Source organism: Grampus griseus (genome assembly GCF_964374135.1).
Source record: "Grampus griseus genome assembly, chromosome: 10".
NCBI lineage: Eukaryota > Metazoa > Chordata > Mammalia > Artiodactyla > Delphinidae > Grampus > Grampus griseus.
Window position 1 is genome coordinate 64,570,030 of NC_139004.1, and position 21,998 is coordinate 64,592,027.

Consider the following 21,998-nt stretch of genomic DNA (forward strand, 5'->3'; position numbering starts at 1 on the left):
TGACTGTAGTAGCAAATCTTATAATAATTATACAGGCAATAGTCTGAAATACAGTTTAGAGCCATTGTCCCAAACTTGAAGGTTTCAGCCATGATAATAGGTCAGTGATCTTGAGGGTCCTAGGAATTTGTTCAAGGATTTGCATAATATTGTGGAAAATGTTAATATTTGGCACCATCCTGTGAAATAGGTCTGAGCCTGTCCAGAGTTGGTAGGTTGCTCCATATCTCATCAAACCAGTCTCTTAGTCCTGAGAATAGATCAGTTTAGTTAAAAGGTTGTGCCTTGTTTTCGGAAGCAGTGATGCAGGTGGGTTCCCCAAGTTAGGCCTACAGAGTACAAGCAATCAGGTATTTAATGAGAGGCATTTCTATGGAAACAATCAAAACAAAAAAAATTAAAAAAAAAACAAAGGTGTGTGACTGGAGCAGATTGTAATCCCAATTTCTGACTTCTGAAGGCAGCCAGATTTCTAGGTGTTGGGCTTAAATCCTCTTCAAATGGAGTGAGGGCAGACAGTGGCAATCTAATAGATTTTCCCGGGTCACAGTTTGAATCTCTGGTGATGCTTCTGAGTGGCCCACGCAGCAACAGACATGAAGATTGTCCATACATGAGCTGTTACGGTGATTTCTCTGAAATTTATATTAAGTGTCCTATTTTAGCCTGCATAGCTTCAGGAAAAGGGCAGTTTTAGTTCTCAATGATTCCAAGTCAGGAGGATGGGAGAAAAATTTGAAACATTAGTTTGGAGAGTTGTAGCCAGATATTAGAGGAAATGAGGAGAAATCAGTATGCAGACCAGTTTATAGGTAGACAACAAAACCTCAATGACAATTAACAGAACTAGTATTTAATATCCTCAAGTACATATTAAATTTTCTACTGAAACATAATTTTTCTGTCTAAAATTACCCCCATTTTTATCAAAGATAACCAACTTAAGACTAATTTGCTTGCAAATTAAGTCTAGTTTCAATAAACTTGGCTTGATTATTTATATGAGTACAGCAAGAAAAAGTGACTGACCATATAGGCTCCTTTAAGTCTGCTTTGCTGGAACTTTTCATAAGGAATCCCAGATTGAACTTTTAAAATTCTACATGACTATTCTTGAGGCTTGGTTGGGAGGGGCCAGGGCAATAGGCCACGGCTGGCAGGGACTTAGGATGGGACATTTTTAGAGTGAGAAAGTCAGTGGAGAAGAATCCAGGAGAGGGGACAAATGGAGCCAAGCCCCTGACTGGCTGAGGGCTGGGCCCAAAAGACAAGATGGTGTGGGGTTGACTGTCTGCCTAGGGTTTGGCTAGGTGTGTAAGGCTCTAGAAGAAGCTGGTACAGTCATCCACTCATCGACATTAACTGATGGCTACTCTGTGCCAGACAGTGCCTAGAGGAGGAGATTGAGTGCTGAATACACTCCTTTACCCTATTCCTGAGGAGGCCAGAGTGTGGAGGCAGAGGGGACGTAAGACAGAGCCTGGTCTTCCCTCTCCTGGAGGACTCAATGCTCTTGAGCAACCCTGCCTATGACACTCCCCATGGGCCCCAGGAGAGGCCAAGACGTTGTCAGGGAGATGGAGAAACCATTTCTTCACCTTCCACAGGAGGCTTCCCGCTCCCACTGCCCAGCAATCCTGTGAGGCAACAGCAGGGGCTGAGGCAAGTCCAGCTCACAGCCGGGGAGGAGATCAGGGATGGGGCAGGTCAGGAAGACGCGTGGTTGGGCCATTGCATCAGGCCCAGGAGGGGCATAAAGGAGGGTCCTGCATGCTGGGAGGAGGCCGACTTGGGGACCATGGAGACTCAGAGGGCCAGCCTCGCCCTGGGGCGGTGGTCACTGTGGCTACTGCTGCTGGGACTAGTGGTGCCCTCGGCCAGCGCCCAGACCCTCAGCTACAACGAGGCCGTGATTCGTGCTTTGGATCAGCTCAACGAGCGGTCCTCAGAAGCTAATCTCTACCGCCTCCTGGAGCTGGACCCACCTCCCAAGGCCGTGAGTCAGGAGGACCCTGGGGAGGGGGCTGTCTCCCGCCAGCCATGGCCACACTGTCACCGCCTCTGCTCAGGCTGTACCTCCTGTCAGGAAGGGACTTCTCCCTCTAGGTGGGCTCCCACCTCTTCCAGGAAACCTTCCCAGAGCTGGGTCCCCTCCCAGCATGAGAGCTTCCTGCCTTAGCATCTCTACTGTGGGAACAGGTGCCCTGGGCTCCAGGGCTTTCTGGGAGCTCCAGGGTAGGGGGGATGGTTACTCGGTCTGTGATGTGACTTCCCTGCTTTAAGTCCCATCTGTTCCTTACTGTCTTCCTACCAGGGAGGGCTCTGCTCAGCTTGGAGATTCCAGTGACAAGGTCTTTCCCTGCAGGTGGTCCCTGACTTGCCTCAGCCCCTCCGTGGGGAAGGTGTTCTCATCAGAGCTGGTCTGAGGTCCCCTCCTGCTATCTGTGTGCCCATGAGTCCAGGAGTGGGCTCTGTCCCCTTCCCCTGTGCACCCAGCACCAAACCCAGGGCCAGGCACACAGGAGGGGCTGAAGAGGCTGCCGTCTAGGTGAGGGGCAGGGAGACAGATCAGAGAAGGAAGCATGAGCCCGAGCCCAGTCACCCCACTTTGATCCTTGACCAGGATGAGAACCTGGACACCCCAAAGCCTGTGAGCTTCACGGTGAAGGAGACTGTGTGCCCCAGGACGACCCAGCAGCCCCCGGAGCAGTGTGACTTCAAGGAGAATGGGGTGAGGCTGGGGGCTTAGAGTGCTGGTGGATGCTTCCCAGGGAGCTGAATAGGGGGCTTTGGGGAAGATTTCTAGCCCCTGGGCTGAGGCTGGGAGGCAATGGTCCGGGGGTTCCAGTTTGAGCTCGAACCTCCCCCTTACAGCTGGTGAAAGAGTGTGTGGGGACAGTCACCCTGGCTCAGATCAGGGACAACTTCGATATCACTTGCACTGTGGTGAGTGGCCCGTTCTGTGTTGTGGAGCTAATAACAGGGTGCGTTGAGGAACATCCTTTGGACCAAATACCCACTGCCCCTTCCAGGGCAGAGAAAGGCCCTCCTACCTGGCCCCTCCCTCACCCGAGCCCCAGGCCTCCAGGACTGGCTCTGCCATCCCTTAGAGCAGTGGTTCTCTAAGTGGGGTCCCACCCGGGAACTTGACAGAAAGGCAGATTCCCAGGCCACACTCAGACCTCCTGAATCAGACTCTGGGCTGGGGCCCAGCCATTTGTATTTTCACAAGGCCTCCAGGGGATTCCAACTGTGCTGAATTCTGAGAGGCACTGACTAGAGTAATGTGCTTTCAGCCCCTACTCCCGTCTAGCTTTGCTGGGATGGGCCTGTGACCCTGGGAAACCCCTTGCCATCTGTGGACCCCAGTTTCCTCATCTGTCTGTGGATGTGGGGTTTCAACCACATGCTCCAAAGGTCACAGCCAGAAAGTGAACTGGGGCCCAAAGTCTCCTGAAGTCACCCAGTTAGTGGGGATGTCCACGTGGGGAGGATTCTGGTCTTACCCTGGGCCCATTTTCCATAGTAACTTGTTTCTTCCTGTTGCATAGCCCCAGAGTGTCAGGGGACTGAGAAGCCTCGGTAGGAAGATACTAAGAGGTTGGAAGAAGTATGGCCCGATTATCGTCCCAATAATCAGATTAATTGGGTGAATTGTGAGCCCAGGGAAAAGACCTAAGGGTCTGCCTGCCCTGGTTCAGACTTCTAGACTCTGAGTAATAAATTCTTGTGAAAGCAACTTACTCCAGGCGTCAATTTCATTTGTCTCCCCTCCTCCCACTTACCAGGACCGAGTCCTTAGCTCCGGGTAGCCTCTTTTGTGTGTGTGTGTATGTGTGTGTGTGTGTGTGTGTGTGTATGTGTGTATGTGTGTGTGTGTGTGTGTGTGTGAGAGAGAGAGAGAGAGAGAGAGAGAGAGATCACTCCTGTAAACACAGTCATGGGTGAGGCCCCTGTTCCTTCCAGGAGGGCATGGGGAGAGGCCAGGGCCAAGAGGTCCATTCTCGGGTCCCTCCCATGCCCTTCACACACCTCTGCCCTCCTCCTCCAACACCCAGTAGGGACTTAAGGAGACCTGCTCTGTGTGTAGTGCTGGTGGGGATGCTGTCCCTGCTCACATGGAGGTGACAGTCTGGAGGAGCCAGGCTTTTGTTAAACACTCACAGAGACGCAGTTCAGTCTCAGGGTTAAGCCTACAGGTACAATGCCCATAGCGTTTCACTTGCCCTTGACAATCTTAACTCTGGAAAGCCCACCCCTCCTTGCTTTTCCTTTGGCATTGAGACACATCACTGTTTCTTCAGCTGGGTCCCAGATTTCAGTTGTGAGCTTGTGTTTATTTTTATTTTTGGCTGCACTGGGTCATCGTTGTGGTGCTCAGGCTCTTTGTCGTGGGCTTCTCTCTAGTTGCGGCACGCGGGTTTAGTTGCCCCACGGCAGGTGGGCTCTTAGTTCCTCAACCAGGGATCGAAGCCACGTGCCCTGCATTGGAAGGCGGCTTCTTAACCACTGGACCACCTGGGAAGTCCCTGTGAGCTTGTGTTTAGGGATCAAAGGTATATAAATGTTTTTTTACCATTAAAAAGAAGCATCCTGCTCATTGGGGTGAAGAGCTCTGCATGAGTGTGAGAGATACAAAGAGTGACACACAGGTCACATATCTGTTTGCCTGGGTGTTTCAGACACTGTCCATGTCTTGCCCACTCCCCATTCTCTAGCTGACCTTTGCTCTGGGGCAGACTGGAAACATTGGGGAGTTTGAACCCAGGGAGCAGCCTCAACCAATTATTGGGGGGACTTGGTAGAAAAATACCTCCTCTTCCTCACTTCTTGGGGGGTCCACTCCCAGACATGTCACACCTCCTCCTGAGGTCTCCAGCTGGCTTAAGCCCCTGCCGCCCACTTCTGTGACCTGTTCATTGACACGTCCTCTTCTGACTCAGGTCCTGCCCTGTCTCCCTTCTCTACACTCGTGCTGGTGCTTTCTGGAATCACCTCCCAAACAAACTACTTCCACTAAATGCTTGTCTTAGGTCTGCTTGTGGGCCAACCTGTACCAAGACACAGATTCCCCTCTCTGAGAGGGACAGAGGACAGGATCTCACAGAGCACTTACTTTGTTACCTGTCAGGCTTGTCTCCTCTTGGTGAGCAGGTGGGGCTGATCTCAGGCAGGTTAGAGGAACCTCATGCTTCTCACTCTACATCAACCCAAGCTGAGGAAGGAATCCTTGCAGAGGACACCCAGGGGGCTGTGTTGTGTCTGTGCCAGAGGATACAGGCTTGCCAGAGCCAGTTGTTAAATGGTCAGGATTTTCCGAGCTGGTTGTTAAACTCTTGGTAGCTTGAAATCGGCCTTGATGGAAGTACTTACACCATGGAAATCAGCAAATGCTACATGTCAGGCCTATCACAGCTGGCACATCCCTGCCCAACCTGAGAGAGGGATCACTCATCAGGATGATATGGGTCTGTGCTGATCACATCTGTTTCCAATTTCCTCCCATGACTGCCCATCCTGCTACCATGGCAACACTTTTCTATCCTCAGCCCTGCCTTGTCCTTTCATATTTTACATCGGAGTTGGCCAGATGTGCCTTGCCATGATGAGGCCCTCAACATGCATATGTGACCACTGATAGTGGAAAGGGTTGGATGCTTACATTGTTTTCATCTCCACCCTTGACCAGGGAGCCAAAGTGGTCCCTGGCAGGGAGGTCTGCAGGCCTTGTCAGTGCTTTCTAAAGTGATTGGCTGGTGAGAGTGTCTGCTGTGTGACCACTGGGCCCCTTACCCGTGAAAGAACAAGTATCAGACCCTTCCATAAATGGCTTTGAGCATCAGACCAGGGCAGTAGCCAACAGAGGAGGGGAGAGAGAATGGAAGGAGGGTTGCCCAAGAGGCTGGCAGAGTGCAGGGCTGACTGGGATGGAGTTACTGCAGACAGGATGAAGCAGGTTGATTCCCTGACAGGCTGGACAATGCAGTGGGGGCGTGGGGAGCTTCCAGAGAGCATGGTCATGGTCTGGTCAGTGTCCTGGTGTAGGTATGCGATGCGGGTGGGGGAAGATGAAAGTTCAGTCTTTACCAGGTTGGCTCTTAGGTGCCAGGGGGATGCTGGTCCCTGGGCGGGGCACTGGGCAGTAGGTGCTGTGAGTGCCCTGCCCAGATCCCCCTCACTGGGCGGCTGCCGCCCCCGCACCCCCCCCCCCCGCCCCGTCCCCCATCTGTTTGAAATGTGCAATATGGATGCTAATGGCTCACAGGTGCCCCCTTCACAGCTGCCTTCACAGCCTCCCAGGAGATGCCTGGGGGGTTGTGTCCCCTCTGCCCTCAGCCTGTGGATGGGGACTGACTATGAGGGGACATCAAAGCCCAGCCCCCGCCTCAGTCAGTCCTAAAGCAGGGGTTCCAGGCGTTTGTGGGTGAGGCTGAAGCTCGTCTCAGGGTAGAGCACGTCCCTGCTCAGCTCCTTCCTCTGCCCTATCCTGCTCCCCTCCGCCTCCCTCCTCCGGACAACACTCCTCAATAAATCAGATGCCTCTCACTTCCCAGCTGAGGCCCTGCTTCTAGGGAACGTGGCCTGTGATGGTGGTGGAGCTGTGCAGAGTTCACCCACTCGGCCCAGGTGGGTCAGACGCGGGGCCTGATGTGGAGAGAAGAGAGAAGAGCCCGAGGCGTCCAGGGTGGTGGTGCAGGAGGGGAGTGGGGTGGGCGTGGTGCTGTAAGCCAAGGGGCATTGAGGATTTTACAAAGTGGCCAGAGTAGGACAGGAGCCCACGAGGCCCAGGGAGATGACTCCTAATATTTTCCTATTGTTTGTGCAGATGTGAAGGCCACTAACTTCAGTGGGGGGCAGCACAGAAGCCAAACACAGCGAGTGGAGGAGAGCAAGAGGTAAGGAAGAGGGAGGGAATGAGTGAGGACAAGGAGGGGCTTCTCCATCCCCCAGACCCCTGCTGTGCCAAGGAGGGAATCTGGGCTGTAATCAGGCAAGGTCCTTGTGGACCCTGCCCTTGAGCCCCACCAGTGAGGTCTCAGGAGTTAGTTTGGGGGCTCCCAAGACGGGACAGGGGACTCCAGGTCAGCCTCAGTGGGGCAGAGGGAGAGAATTCTGAGGGGTCTAGATGTCTGAAAGGAATTGCTCTCCTGCCCGTGTGGCCCTGAGCAGGAGAATTGATCTTTCTGGGCCTCTGTCTCTCTATCTGTAATTGGGAACAACATTATCTCCTTTAAGGGGTTGGTCTGTCATTTAGGTAGAGAAGGAAGTTCAAGGACCTCATAGGGGCCAAATGTGAATCTCAGAGGGTGAGAGAGTCAGGAGACAATAGTTAGAGTGTGTTAGTCTCAGGGCACAGTGCCGACTCGTCTGTCAGTGCAGGGACCCAGAGAGACACTTGGAATCCCCATCAGAGCAGGAGGAGATGAATTAAATGCAGCCCATGCACACAGTGGACTTCCCTGAGGGCACCGAACTGGCCCTTCTGCACTAGCCTTTCCCATGTGGCCATTAGAAGGTAGCAGCTGGCACAGTAGGGCGGGGTACCCTCCAGACTGCCTGTGCTCTGACTCGGCAATGCCCCTGCCAGTCAGAGCCCAAAAGTCTCGTCCCTCAGTCCCCATGGTCTCTCTAGCCTCAGCCCGAGGGTCAGGGCTGCCCTGGTCCCTGGGGTCCTACTTGCAGCCCCCTGTTCTCCTGTGTGTCACTCTGCCTCTGTGTCACCTCAGCCAGAGCAGGACAGGAAGCTGGCAGGGGAGACAGAGGGCTACATTGTCACTTTCATGGGTCCTAGGCACTTTCACCTTCGTGGACCCATTCATCCACAGAAAAGTATTAAAAATTACATTTTATAACTGCATTCATGTCAAGATGGATATAATCAAGGCTGCATTATATATATATATTTTTCGTGAATATTCATACATAAAATGGGTACTTTAATATATTCTTTGAGGAAATGAAAAACAATATTTGTTAGCTAATGAAAGCTTCAAAAAGAGTTGGTAAAATATTTGAAAAGACTACAAAAACTACTGTTTCACAAAAAACTCAAACAGTTTTAATCATGTAAAATAAAATACAATAAAAAACATATCGGGGGATTATATTCAGCTACAAGCAACAGGAAACACCCACAGCCACCTTGACAGAAGGAGGTGCTTATTGTCACTTGGAAACAATGGATCACCAATGCCACTGAACAGTGCAGCAGAGAAACAAACTCCCATGCCATTCTTATTAGCGGCACCATTGTGAATGTCGGGGTGAGTCAGGAACACATACTTACTAGTATTATTAACAACATAAAGTGTTTCCTACACATATTAGACACTAGATATAATCCAGAGACGAGTGGAGTCAGAGAATATTTCCAACCATAAAATACTGAAATAACTTTCAAAGTGGACACAAGAGGCCTTACAGAAAAAATTCAAACTCTGATGGATATTTGATGTGTAAGCTGTGAAGATGTCAGGGGAGACTACATGTCTATAAAAATGGAAATCTAACATTTGTTGGTGGTGTTGAGGACACTCTTGACTACAAGGACACAGAATCTGGAAAATAAGCTGGGAGATGGTGTCCTTGAAGCTCCTACGTATCTGCCTCTCTCCCAGTGTGCAGGCTCCATGATCTGAAGAATGTCTTCTCTGCATCTGCTTTAAAATCACACACAGGTGAGTTGTTGGTGAATGCTAACATGGAACCACAGAGGGGATAGATTCTGGAAAGTCTAGGTCCTAATATGACTCACAGGCAAGATATCTCCAACTCCAGATTTTTTGTATTATCACAAGTCTCACAGTCTATTCAACAAATACCAGTCAGAAGGAAACACAAAAAGCAAATAGGAAAAATCATAATTTACATAACACTATACTCTTTGACATCCTAGTCATACATGAAATTTATTCCAAGTGTTTAATAGAATGGAAAATGGGAAAAGGCTCCTATATGCACCACCACCAAAGAGGATCTTTCTCAGTAAAAAGGGTACAATATATACAATAGATTATATATCCAGGAACTGCCACACAAAACTACTAGGAAAATCCCAACAAATACCAAACTGCCATTTTTCAATGGCCCATTAACAGAGAATTAATAGAACATTAAAAAAATTTAAGCCTCACTGCATACTAGAAATACACTTAAATTCATCCATGGATCCAACAGGCTTCAAAAGTAAATAGAACAAAACTATCTGATTAAAGGAGAAATCACTACCTTTAAATGTTATATACTATTGTTGAAAGACAATTTACAGAATTAATTCACATTAATATTCATTTGTGAAATTAGTAGAAATCCACCATTGAAGGATACCCTTGAAGAAAGATCCTGAGTAAACAACAGCATATTTATAAATTTTTTTTTTTGTTTTTGGTTGCATTGTGTCTTCGCTGCTGTGCACGGGCTTTCTCTAGTTGCCACGAGCCAGGGCTACTTTTCGTGCAGTGCATGGGCTTCTCATTTTGGCAGTTTCCCTTGTTGCGGTGCACAGGCTCTAGGCACATGATCTTCAGTAGTTGTGGCACACAGGCTCAGTAGTTGTGGCTCGTGGGCTCTAGAACGCAGGCTCAGTAGTTGTGGCTCATAGGCTTAGTTGCTCTGAGGCATGTGGGATCTTCTAGGACCAGGGCTCGAACCTGTGTACCATGTAGTATTGGCAGGCAGATTCTTAACCACTGCACCACCACAAAGTCCTATGAACTTTTAAAACAACTCTTTCTGGACTTCATTGGCAGTCCAGTGGTTAAGACTCCATGCTTCCACTGCATGGGGCACGGGTTTGATCCCTGGTTGGGGAACTAAGATCCCCTGCATACTGTGCAGCCCGGCAAAAAAAAATAATAATAAATAAAAGTAAGAACAACTCTTTCGGGCTTCCCTGGTGGCGCAGTGGTTGAGAGTCCGCCTGCTGATGCAGGGGACACGGGTTCGTGCCCCAGTCTGGGAAGATCCCACATGCTGTGGAGCGTCTAGGCCTGTGAGCCATGGCCACTGAGCCTGCGCGTCCGGAGCCTGTGCTCCGCAACGGGAGAAGCTACAACAGTGAGATGCCTGCGTACTGCAAAAAAACCAAAAAAACAAAAAAACAACTCTTTCATATTGAAGGTTTTCTGGAACATTAGGCATAGATTACTTTCTATCAAGTTATCTCATGTTACTTACATTTATCTTCTCCATGGGAGTTTTTACATATTAATGATATTGGCCAATTGAAGTGTTTCCCAGGCTGTTCACAAACAACGTTTTATCTAGTAAATCCTTTTATGGTTTCATAAACTACTAAGATCAGAAGAGCCATTCCCACATTCATCACATTTTATATGATTTCTGTCCAGTGTGCAGTCTCAGGTCTTTGAAGGACTGAGAGACAAATGAAGGATTTCCCACATTCCTGTCATTGATAGGGTTTCTGTCCATTGTGAATTCTTTCATGCACTTGAACATATGTGGAAGTGAAGGTTTTCCCTTCATTTTTACATTCATAGGGTTTTTCTTAAGTATGGGTCCTTTGATGTATTTTCAAAACCACTGGATACCTATAACTTTTACCACATTGTTCACATTGATATTGTTTCTCTCCAGTGTGAATCCTTTCATGTATTTTAAGAGAACTGGGATTAATGAATACTCTCTCACATTCTTTATATTTATAAGGTCCATCTCCAGTGTGTGTTATCATGTGTTTCTGAAGGGTTATTTTCCATGTGAAGGCTTTCCCACATTCCTTACATTCATAGTTTTTCTCTGGTGTGGATTCTTTCATGACTTTGAAGAGACCGGGCAGTATTCAATACTTTAGAACATGTTTTATGCTCATATGGTGTCTCTTTGGTGTGATGTCTTTTGTGTAGCTGTAAGAAACTGAAATGATTGAAGACTTTACCACACTGCTTACATTCACAGAGTTTCTCTCCTCTGTGAATTCTTTCATGTATTTGAATAGTTTCAGGACTTTTAAAGGCTTTTCCACATTGTTTACATTGATAGGGTTTCTCTCCATTGTGACTGCTTTCATGCATTTGAAGACAACTGGGATAAATGAATGCTTTCTCACATTTCTGACATTTATAAGGTAAATCTCCAGTGTGTGTTACCATGTGTTTTCAAAAAGTTGTTTCCCACGTGAAGGCTTTCCCACATTCCTTACATTCATAGGGTTTCTCCCCTGTGTGAGTTCTTTTGTGTAGTTGGAAGGATTTTTGATATTGAAAGACTTTTCCACATTGTTCACATTCATAGGGTTTCTCCCCAGTGTGACTTCTTTCATGTGTTCTAAGAGAACTAGGAGAAATGAATGCTTTTCCACATTCTTTACATTTATATACCTTCTCACGGTACTTTTGATACTCTCTTGGTTTGTCTTCAATGTGACATTTCATGTGTCTATTAAAGGATGAATGATGCATGAAGACTTTTGCAGATGCACTGCATTCCCATGGTTTTAAACCAGGAGTTTTCTTCTTCAGATTGAGAGTTGGAATAAGGGTGAAGTTTTCTCCACAGGAACTACTGTCTTTACTTTCAGAGAGTCTCTCTACCATAGGACTTCTTAATTTTCTCCCCTGGTTTTTGTACTGATCTTCAATATCATGATCTTCCTGTTTTCTTTCTACTGAGACCAGGTTCCGGAATTTTTCCCGCATCACATCTCTGTAGAGTTTCCTCTGTGAGGAATCCAGTAAAACCCACTCCTCCAGGGTGAAGTTCACAGCCACATCCTCAAAGGCCAATGAGTCCATTTTGAGGTTTCCTGGGTCTGTCTGAGTCCCTCCTAATGACTCCAAGGACCAGTGCAGAACACAGAGCAACAGAAGGTACATGAGAGTTAATGGGCCAGTGAACCGGACAAGACATGCGACCTCCTGCGCTCTGTATTATATATTCATTATATATTCGTTCTTCTCATTGTAAAAAAAAAATTATTTAAAAATATTTTGTGGGCCCCAAAAGTATCATGGTCCCTAGGCAGTGTGCCTACTGTGCCTAATGGATAAGTCGGTCCTGGGGAAGTGGTTTTCCTGGTATCAGGGCAGCCACCCTGGCAGGGAAATAAATGCTGCTTCTGTCTGGGGACAGTGGGCACTTGCTGGAGCTGCTCTGAGACCACCCCCGCTGGCCATCTGTGGGTATTGCAGGGTAAGTGGGAGGCCTCATGTGACTTTGAAGGCAGTGCCTGGGGATTTCCCTGCCCTGGTGTCTTGTCAGGCAGAGGAGTAGGAGCTGGGGTTCCCCTGGGGTACCTCCTGTTTCGACTGGATTTCATCTCTGTTGAGTGAGATTTTGTTAAGACTAAAATCACACCTCTCCAGAACACTGGCGCCATAAATTTTTGTCAGTAAAACTGAGAACTAGCTATTACATAGAATTGTTTTGTGCTAGGACAAAGGAATTGTCCTAGCTGAGAACTAGCTTTTACATAGAATTGTTTTGTGTTAGACAAGGAAATGGAGACACAGAGAAGTTATTTAAAGCTGAGGTGATAGAGCTGGCTGTTTACCCTTAAATAACTCCATTTGTATTTCTTGAGACTAAGGGTAGCCTCCTATATAACTACAGAGCAGTTATCAACTATGTATATTTACATGGATACAACATTTTTTCCTATATGCTGGCCCAGTTCCATTGTGTCAGTTGATAAAATAATGTGCTTTAGTTTACAGCATTTTGTCACCTCCGGTATAGGATTCAGCCTAGGGTCAGGTGTATCAGGAATTTGTGACTTCCTATTAGCCTCCTTTAATCTGGAACATTTCCACAGCTTTCTGAATTTTTTTTTCTAAAAAAGTTTGTGTGTGTGTTTGTGTGTGTGTTTGTGTGTATGTGGAAAGAGGTTGTTGGTTGTTAAGGTGTCAAGGTGTGTGTCATGTGTGAGGTGTTGTGAAGTGTATTTATGAGGGTGTTGGTGTGGGCACAGGTGTGTTTGCTTGTGTATGTGTAATATATATGGTATGTGTGGGGTGTTTGTGGCTATGTATTTGAGTGTAATTTTTGTGATGTGAGGTTGTATAGGAGAAGTGTGGGTGTGAGTTTGTGGGTGTGTGTGTAGGTGTCCGGGTGTCTGAAATGTGTTCGGGGGATGTGTCTGGGTGTGTGTGGGTATGTGTGAAGTTTATGAGGGTGGACTGAGTTTGCATGTGTGTGGATGTGTGTGTAAGAGGAGTGTATAAAGTGTGTGTGTGTGTGTGTGTGTGTGTGTGTGTGTGTGTGTAGTTCAGGGGTGTGTATGTGTATATATGGCTGTGCAGGGGTGTTGTGAGTGTGGGTGTACAGGCTTATATGTGATTGTAAGGGTGTATGTGTCAGCGTGGTTCTATGGGCATTTGTGGCAGTGTGTTTGTGTGTAATTTATGTAAATGAAAATTTTAGGTATTCACTTTAATCTCCAAAAGTTATATTTATACTCATTAAAATATACTTTAAGCAGCATAAACAGAAATAGTGTTTTATTGACTCATTATTCCCAAGGGAAGGGGGCAGCTATGGGGGAAGAATTTGATTGACGAGTAGAAGCAAGTTACAAATAGAATATAATGCTTATCCTATTACTCAATGTTGTATCTTTTTTTTTTTTTTTTGGCTGCACCAAGCGGCTTGCTGGATCTTAGTTCCCAGAAAGGGCTCTAACCCATGCCCCCTGCAGTGGAAACGTGGAGTCCTAACCACTGGACCGCTAGAGAATTCCCTCAATGTTGTGTCTTTAAAATTTAAAAAGACATTTTATTTGGCAATAATTTCGAACTTATGGAAAATATCAAAAATAGTACTTAAAACTTTCATATTCTCTATTCCCAGGGTCACCTACATTTTGCCTAAATTGTTTCTCTCTTTCTCTTTCCCTCCCTCTCTCTTCCTCCCTCTTTGTCTCTGTCTCTGTCTCTCTCAGTGGTTCCTATGTCCCCAGGGTTTGGGTTTTATTCAGCTGTGGTCAGATCACCAGATCGGGAGCCCATCGCCAGTGCAGAGCGAGTTTGTTGCTCACAGTTCCCGGGGTGGGGGTGGGGGGGAGGAGCGGGTCATGCTGGCCCACAGGAGAGGACAGTGACAAGCAGAGAGCCAGGGCGGGGCACTGCGGGGAAGCCCGTGTGATGTCCTCCAGGGAAGGAATGGACGAGGCTTGAGGGTGAGGCTGACCAGGTTTAGGATCGGCTAGCTTGAGTAATTTCAGTGAGCTGGGGCTGGGGTGTAGGGGCTGCCCAAGTTGTTGATGCCTGACCCTGGGGCTATTAGGACAGGGGGTTAGAGTCTCAGCAGCAGAGAGGGTGGGGTGGGGTGCTGGTCAGTTTGCATGTGAAAAGCGAGCTGAGGGAGAGAGTCTGCTGTCTCTAGGCATCTGCTAACCCTGGGATGTGTGGGGTGTTTGTGGCTATGTGGGATGTGAAAACATCAGAAACAGAAAGTAGAAAACCTGGTTAACACAGGGCTACTTACATAATGTAATCACTGACACATCTGGATTATAGCCTCATATCTCAAAGCTCTCTTATACATTCAATTAGTACCTTATTTTTCCCTCTTTTTCTGCCTTCTTTTGATTTAAAAAAAAACATTATTTATTTATTTTTTAAGATTCTTTTTGTGGGATTTTAGTTCCCTGACCAGGGATCAAACCCGGGGCCCTAACCATCAGACTGCCAGGGAATTCCCCTTTTGAATTGTTTTCATGATTCTTTTTTTTATTTTATTTTTAAAATTTATTTATTTATTTATGGCTGTGTTGGGTCTTCGTTTCTGTGCAAGGGCTTTCTCTAGTTGTGGCAAGCGGGGGCCACTCTTCATCGCGGTGCGCGGACCTCTCACTATCGCAGCCTCTCTTGTTGCAGAGCACAGGCTCCAGACGCGCAGGCTCAGTAATTGTGGCTCACGGGCCCAGTTGCTCCGCGGCATGTGGGATCTTCCCAGACCAGGGCTCGAACCCGTGTCCCCCGCATTGGCAGGCAGATTCTCAACCACTGCACCACCAGGGAAGCCCAATGATTTTTCTTTATGTCTGCTTTTGGCCTACTATTTATACTTCTGTTTAAATACTTTTATGTGATTGGCCTAAGGTTTACAGAATACATCTGTAATTAATTGCATCTGTATTCAATAATATATCACTTCAACATGGAGTGGAAGGAGCTTCCCACAATGCACTGACAACATTGTCCAGTGTTTTCACGTGTAGGTGATGTTTTGTTGGTTGGGAAGCCAAAGGTTTCCATCTGATGCCTCTGCCTTGTGTGTTATCAACAGTGCAGGAGTGACTGAAAAATAACAATACTCAGAGGCTAGTTTCAACTTTCAAGTTTCTTGACACCATGAGGGTGAATCCACAAAACTGAATCCCTCCAGCAAAGTGAAATTGCTGCCTTTTGCAAAGTAACGAACTTAATGCTCCTGGTACTAGGACTACCCCTGTGCCAAACTTGAAATGCCTATTAAAACCTAGCCCTTTTTGGTCTTGTAGTAGAAAAAGCCACACTCCACGGGGCTCTGACCCTATGCACTCCTAATGAGATCTTTGAACACTTCTCTCCAGGCAAGGGTGGTGCTTCAGGCTGTCTTTTTTAGGTTGTAAACGTGCTGCTTCAGGACTTCCCTGGTGGTCCAGTGGTTAAGACTCTGCTCTTCCGATGCAGTGGGCACGGGTTTGATCCCTGGTCGGGGAAGTTCCACATGCCATTCGGTGTGGGGAAAAAAAAAAGTGACTTAATCCAACTATAATGCAGTTAATTTAAAAATATATTTTAAAAAAAGGTGCCGTTTCAGCCAACACTGGCCTTACCATGTCCTTTAAATTAATCTGTGTTGTTTCATTTGGTGGACATTGCACACAGTCAGGTAGATGATCTTGCTGAATGGCTGTAGAGATAGAGGTTTTAGGATGACCACTACCTCTGACTGTGAGGGGTGCTGCCACCAGGGAAAAGCCACGGTTAGGATGGTGACATTGGGACAAGTGCACAGTGGGAGTCCTCGAGGCTCCCCTGCACAGCCACATGGTGGCAGCAAAGCAGTTTAGAAGAGAGGGGTGGACGGGCCAGGAGATCACCGCACGCCAGCTGTGGACACACAAGTGCTTAAAGAAAGCAACCAGCAGGCTGTACAGACTGCCTCCCGCTCAGGCCAATTTGTCCTAAAGAGCCTTTCCAATGACAAGTGTTGGGGACTGAGAATTATGCAGCCTGGAATGGGATACTACCGCCTATTCAGGAGGCATCACTAGCTTGTTATTGGGCATTAGTGGATGTTAAGAGCCTAACAGAGAAACACCCCTATCATGGGAAGGGTGAGAAATGAAAACCCCAACAAAATGACTATTTCCCAGAGAAGAGGTAAACGGGGTATTTGAAGCAAAACATCTAGACGGAAACGTGGCTGGTCACGTTCCAGATGTGGCTCTCTCAGATGTGGGGTCTGTGTCAGAGCTTCCTGGGGACTTTGGTCCACCCAAGTTCCTGAAGATGCCTGATCCTTCAAGGCTGAATCAGCTAAGTTAAAGACAAATGTGTGGGCTGTGCCACTGCAGCTGCTCAGCCTCAGAGACATCTGTTTACACCTGTGCATGAACAAGAGTCTCTGACCCTCACCTCCAATTTCAGATGGGAGGAATTTCTCCATGGGGGAGAGGAGGGCCTTCTGTGCAACTGTAAGAAATCTTCCATTTTACAGACAAAGAGAAGGAGGGGCAGCTGGTGAAAGTCTGGTTTAAGTTGACATAGGTGGTCAACAGGTTGGGCAGAGGCCGCAACCGGGGGACCAGAAGCCAGGGCACTCAGCCCTGGCCCTGCTCCTTCTCTTAACCACTCTGCTCTGTTTGCCTGGAAGTCCTGGGCTCTGGGGCTGGGATGAGGATGTGTCTAAACACAGGTTAGGCTGTGCTTTGTCCAATTGGGGGTTTTAAGTGCAGAGCATGATGGGAAAGGATGGCTGGCTCAACCAGACTGGGCAGGGAAATAGAGGGGAGCTGGGAAAGGTGGGAGCCCCAGATTGGGGACAAGGTGGTGACAACACTCTTGCAGCAGCGTCTGCAGGAGCCTCTGCTCCCATCTCTTGGCTGGTGTGTCCTCTGTTGGGTTAGGAGGGGGCGTGGGGAGAGTGCCCAGGGCCCAGCCTGACCATCTCAGGGCACAGCTACTGTGGCCTCAGAGATCCTCCCTCTCTTAATGCTGCTCCTTTATCCACCCCCCCCCACCCCATGCTTCCCTCTCCCCCTGCTTCTCTCTCTCTCTCTCTAAGCAAAAGCCTGGAGAGAGAACTGCAGGAAAATGGAGCCACGTGGGTTTCTCTAGACCATTGTAGCTGGATTCACTCTCCCTTGCTGCTGAGAGTTCCACCAGAGCAGAGTATTTGCAAGGAAGTCACAGCTAGTGAGAGGCAAACCAAGAATTCAAACACATATCGGCCTGACTCCAGAGTCTAAGGACCTGGGTAGCCCTGGGGACGGCTTTTTGGCCTCTTGATACTAACAGCTGCTCTTAATGGAGCATCAGTTATAGGCCAGTTGCTCCCAAGGTCTTTCCGAGGGTTGACTCCTTTATCAGACCTTGTCCTTGAACAACCGGTTGCCTGTACCCATGGAAGGATGGGGAAGGGGACCTCAGTCCTAAGGTTTAGGAAATGCAATGGTGCAGAGGCAGGAAAGCAAAGGGAGGATTACAGACACCCAGTAACCATGTGTATTACTAATTATTTGCTACTGTAATCACCTTCTTTTCCTCCCTTGACTTGGGGAAAGGACACAGCTTGACCAAGAGGCCACTGGGGCAACACCTGGACTGTGAAACCAGGTTGCACAGAAGCCCACCTCTCCTTCCTTCTCCAAGGCTGAGTGCGCAACCAGCGCCATCCTTCCCGGTTGCCACCTTCTGAGGTGCCCTGGCCATGGCCCCAAGAGTCCCACAGGCCGGCTGAGTCCAGGAGCTACCCCAGGCCTCACAACCACATGGTTATTCCTCCAGAAAACTGTACAAGAATCTCCTTCTTGGCCTGTGGCCCCTCTATTGCTTTGGCCCATGACCTTTCCGGCTGTGTTCTCACCAACTCCCACACTGACCCCCCAGCCTGGTGTCTCATCCACAGCACTGGACAGGGAGCCACTTGGGGTCAAATCAGAAGAGACTTCCTGAGGCTATGGGAGCCAAGAGGAGGAGGTGCCATTTCTGGATGAAGGTCAGGAAAGCCTTCCCCAGGCAGAAGGGCAGGGCAAGCAGAGGGACCAGGCGCAGAGATAGGGAAGAGCAGGGGCTCAGCGCTGTCTGGGTGGCTGCGGTGGATGGGGCAGCCTGACACCTGAGGCCTGCAGGGCAGGGGCTGAGGACAGCAGGGAGCATCAAGACCCAGATCCCGATGCCGCTGCCTCAAGGCAGGGGGGGAAATGGCCCAATCAGTGCTTGGCCTGAGCCCCTAGACAATGGTGTGGAGGGCGGACAGTGGTCTGGGGAGAGCCTGGAACCAGAGAAGGTGGAGTGTGGAGGCTGTGGCTACACTTGAGAGAAGACGGTGGTAGGAGCTGGGCTGGGCTGGTGGGAGGCCAGAGGGAGTGTCCTCAGGAGGAAGAAGGAGCAGGTGGGTCTCCCAGGCTTTCAGCTCAGGGCTCCTGTGGCGGCACCCAGCCAACAGCAGCCAACAGCTCAGTGCGGACAACCAGGGGCACTCATGGGAGTCTTGAGCTCAGAGATACAGACCAGTGATGTGTGTCCCTGATAACTGGTATCTTGAGAAGGGGTGTCCCCAGGAATGTGTGAGGACTGGGAGGAGAAGCAGCCCGGATGCACCTGTGCCAGCCCTGCCTCTTAGGAGGAGGGTCCTTGGAGGAGACTGAGCAGGAGCCACGGGGGAGGCAGGAGGGCACCCAGGAGAGTGGCAGCAGGGGACAATCGGTCAAGGGCCATTTCAGGAGGACAGAGGCGTCTCTAGAGTCCGTATAGTTGAAGACAAGGCTTGAGTGTGAATTTGGATCCAGTGAGGACTGGCCAGCCTGCAGTGGCCTTGAGTGTGAGAGGCGGCACTGAATTGGGGTCCCAGTGCAGATGACCCCTCCCATGCTTGGTTGAGGAGGGGTCAGGGGGACAGGCCATGTCTGGTGGGGACCCGTAGAGAACTATTTAACCGAGAAATCAGTGAGGATGAATCCAGGACAGGAGACAGAGGGAGCCAAGCCCCTGACTGGCTGAGGGCTGGGCCCAAAAGACAAGATGGTGTGGGGTTGACTGTCTGCCTAGGGTTTGGGCTAGGTGTGTAAGGCTCTAGAAGGAGCTGGTACAGTCATCCACTCATCGACATTAACTGATGGCTACTCTGTGCCAGACAGTGCCTAGAGGAGGAGATTGAGTGCTGAATACACTCCTTTACCCTATTCCTGAGGAGACCAGAGTGTGGAGGCAGAGGGGACGTAAGACAGAGCCTGGTCTTCCCTCTCCTGGAGGACTCAACGCTCTTGAGCAACCCTGCCTATGACACTCCCCATGGGCCCCAGGAGAGGCCAAGACATTGTCAGGGAGATGGAGAAACCATTTCTTCACCTTCCACAGGAGGCCTCCCGCTCCCACTGCCCAGCAACCCCGTGAGGCAACAGCAGGGGCTGAGGCAAGTCCAGCTCACAGCCGGGGAGGAGATCAGGGATGGGGCAGGTCAGGAAGACGCGTGGTTGGGCCATTGCATCAGGCCCAGGAGGGGCATAAAGGAGGGTCCTGCATGCTGGGAGGAGGCCGACTTGGGGACCATGGAGACTCAGAGGGCCAGCCTCGCCCTGGGGCGGTGGTCACTGTGGCTACTGCTGCTGGGACTAGTGGTGCCCTCGGCCAGCGCCCAGACCCTCAGCTACAGGGAAGCTGTGCTTCATGCTGTGGATCGTCTCAACGAGCGGTCCTCAGAAGCTAATCTCTACCGCCTCCTGGAGCTGGACCCACCTCCCAAGGCCGTGAGTCAGGAGGACCCTGGGGAGGGGGCTGTCTCTCGCCAGCCATGGCCACACTGTCACCCCCTCTGCTCAGGCTGTACCTCCTGTCAGGAAGGGACTTCTCCCTCTAGGTGGGCTCCCACCTCTTCCAGGAAACCTTCCCAGAGCTGGGTCCCCTCCCAGCAATGAGAGCTTCCTGCCTTAGCATCTCTGCTGTGGAAACAGGCGCCCTGTACACCCTGTTCAGGCTTAAGGGCCTTCTGGGAGCTCCAGGGATAGAGGGTGGTCACTGGCTCTGCCATGTGGCCTCCCTGCTAAAGTCCCCCTGCTCCTCGTTATCTCTCTACCAGGGAGGGCTCTGCTCAGCCTGGAGGTTCCAGTGACAAGGTCTTTCCCTGCAGGTGGTCCCTGACTTGCCTCAGCCCCTCCATGGGGAAGGTGTTCTCATCAGAGCTGGTTTGAGGTCCCCTCCTGCTCTCTGTGTGCCCACGAGGCCAGGAGTGGGCTCTGTCCCCTTCCCTTGTGAACCCAGCACCATGCCAGGGGCCAGGCACACAGGAGGGGCTGGAGAGGCTGCCATCTAGGTGGGGGCAGGGAGACAGATCAGAGAAGGAAGCATGAGCCCGAGCCCAGTCTCCTTACTTTTATCCTTGACCAGGATGGTGACCCGGACACCCCAAAGCCTGTAAGCTTCACAGTGAAGGAGACCGTGTGCCCCAGGACATCGCAGCAGCCCCAGGAGAATTGTGACTTTAAGGAGAATGGGGTGAGGCTGGGGGCTGGGGGCTCCCTGGGAGCTGAACAGGGGCTTGGGGACCATTTCCAGCCCCTGGTGTGAGGCTGGGAGGTTATGGTCTGCTGGCTCCAGTTTGACCCGAGCCTCCCCTTCCAGCTGGTGAAACAGTGTGTGGGGACAGTCACTCTGGACCAGGTCAAGGGCCAAATGAACATCACCTGTGATGAGGTGAGTGGCCCCTTCTGAGCTGCAGGGGTTTCTGGGGGGGTTGGACTGTGTAACACCCTTTGGACCAATTACCCGCTGCCCCTTCCAGGGCAGAGAAAGGCCCTCTTACCTGGCCCCTCCCTCACCCGAGCCCCAGGCCTCCAGGACTGGCTCTGCCATCCCTTAGAGCAGTGGTTCTCTAAGTGGGGTCCCACCCGGGAACTTGACAGAAAGGCAGATTCCCAGGCCGCACTCAGACCTCCTGAATCAGACTCTGGGCTGGGGCCCAGCCATTTGTATTTTCACAAGGCCTCCAGGGGATTCCGACTGTGCTGAATTCTGAGAGGCACTGACTAGAGTAATGTGCTTTCAGCCCCTACTCCCGTCCAGCTTTGCTGGGATAGGCTTGTGACCCTGGGAATCCCCTTGCCATCTGTGGACCCCAGTTTCCTCATCTGTCTGTGGGTGTAGGGATTAAACCTTGTGCTCCAAATGTCATAGCTAGAGGGAAAATTGGGGTCGAAGTCTCCTGGTGTGGTCCTGGAAAGGGGTGTCCAGGTGGGGAGCGGTCTTGTGTTACCCCTGGGTCCATTCTTCACAAGTAACCTGGTTCTTCCTGGTTCACAGCTGCAGAGTGTTGGGAGATTTAGGCGGCTGCGTCACAGGATCGGAAGAGTTTTGCCGAAAGCTGGTCGGATAGTTGGCCCACTAATCAGGATTTTGGGGTAAATTGTGGGCCCATGGAAGAATCCTACAGGTGTCTGCCTTGGCTCAAGCTTCCGGACTCTGAAAAATAAAATATTCTGAAAGCAAATTCCTCCATTATTTAATTTCACTTGTCTCGTCTCCTCCCACTTACTGGGACCAAATCCTTAACTACGGCAGGCCTCCTATATGTGCCTGTGTGTGTGTGCGTGTGTATGTGTGTCTGTCTGTGAGAGTGTGTGTTTTTCTGTGTACGTATGTGATTGCACATGCAAAATAGAGGAATGGTTGTTTTCTCCAGAAGGGCATGTTGTGAGGCAGCAGGGCCAAGAGGTCCAGGACATCGTCTCCATTCTCAGGTCCCTCCCATGCCATGGACCAGGCCATGAACATGCCTAAATGAACACTGACAACAAAAAAAATTGAATATAGGTATATTTTTATTTTAAAAAATTT

At 49.7% G+C, this 21,998-nt stretch overlaps 2 protein-coding genes across 2 annotated transcripts; both read left to right on the top strand.

The window, feature by feature from the left end:
* Positions 1–1,798: 1,798 nt before the first annotated feature.
* On the top strand, positions 1,799–3,110 carry LOC309828272 (antibacterial peptide PMAP-23-like; the record flags this gene model as incomplete). The annotated part of the gene is made up of 4 exons (XM_082663523.1): positions 1,799–1,996; positions 2,624–2,731; positions 2,875–2,946; positions 3,033–3,110. The coding sequence occupies 4 exons, from the start codon at positions 1,799–1,801 to the stop codon at positions 3,108–3,110; spliced, it is 456 nt and encodes a 151-aa protein (XP_082519649.1).
* A 15,742-nt stretch (positions 3,111–18,852) lies between these two features.
* Positions 18,853–21,608, top strand: LOC309828968 (cathelicidin-6-like). Its single transcript, XM_082664645.1, has 4 exons — positions 18,853–19,915; positions 20,553–20,660; positions 20,787–20,858; positions 21,465–21,608. Exons 1-4 carry the CDS (start codon positions 19,718–19,720, stop codon positions 21,564–21,566), a joined length of 480 nt encoding a protein of 159 aa, XP_082520771.1. The 5' UTR covers positions 18,853–19,717; the 3' UTR covers positions 21,567–21,608.
* Positions 21,609–21,998: the final 390 nt, after the last annotated feature.

Bases quoted from the DNA above. Each gene is read 5' to 3' on its own strand.
- LOC309828968 (XM_082664645.1), top strand. From the start codon at position 19,718: ATGGAGACTCAGAGGGCCAGCCTCGCCCTGGGGCGGTGGTCACTGTGG. The intron at 19,916-20,552 runs GTGAGTCAGGAG...ATCCTTGACCAG, and splicing joins TGGACCCACCTCCCAAGGCC to GATGGTGACCCGGACACCCC. The intron at 20,859-21,464 runs GTGAGTGGCCCC...CCTGGTTCACAG, and splicing joins TGAACATCACCTGTGATGAG to CTGCAGAGTGTTGGGAGATT.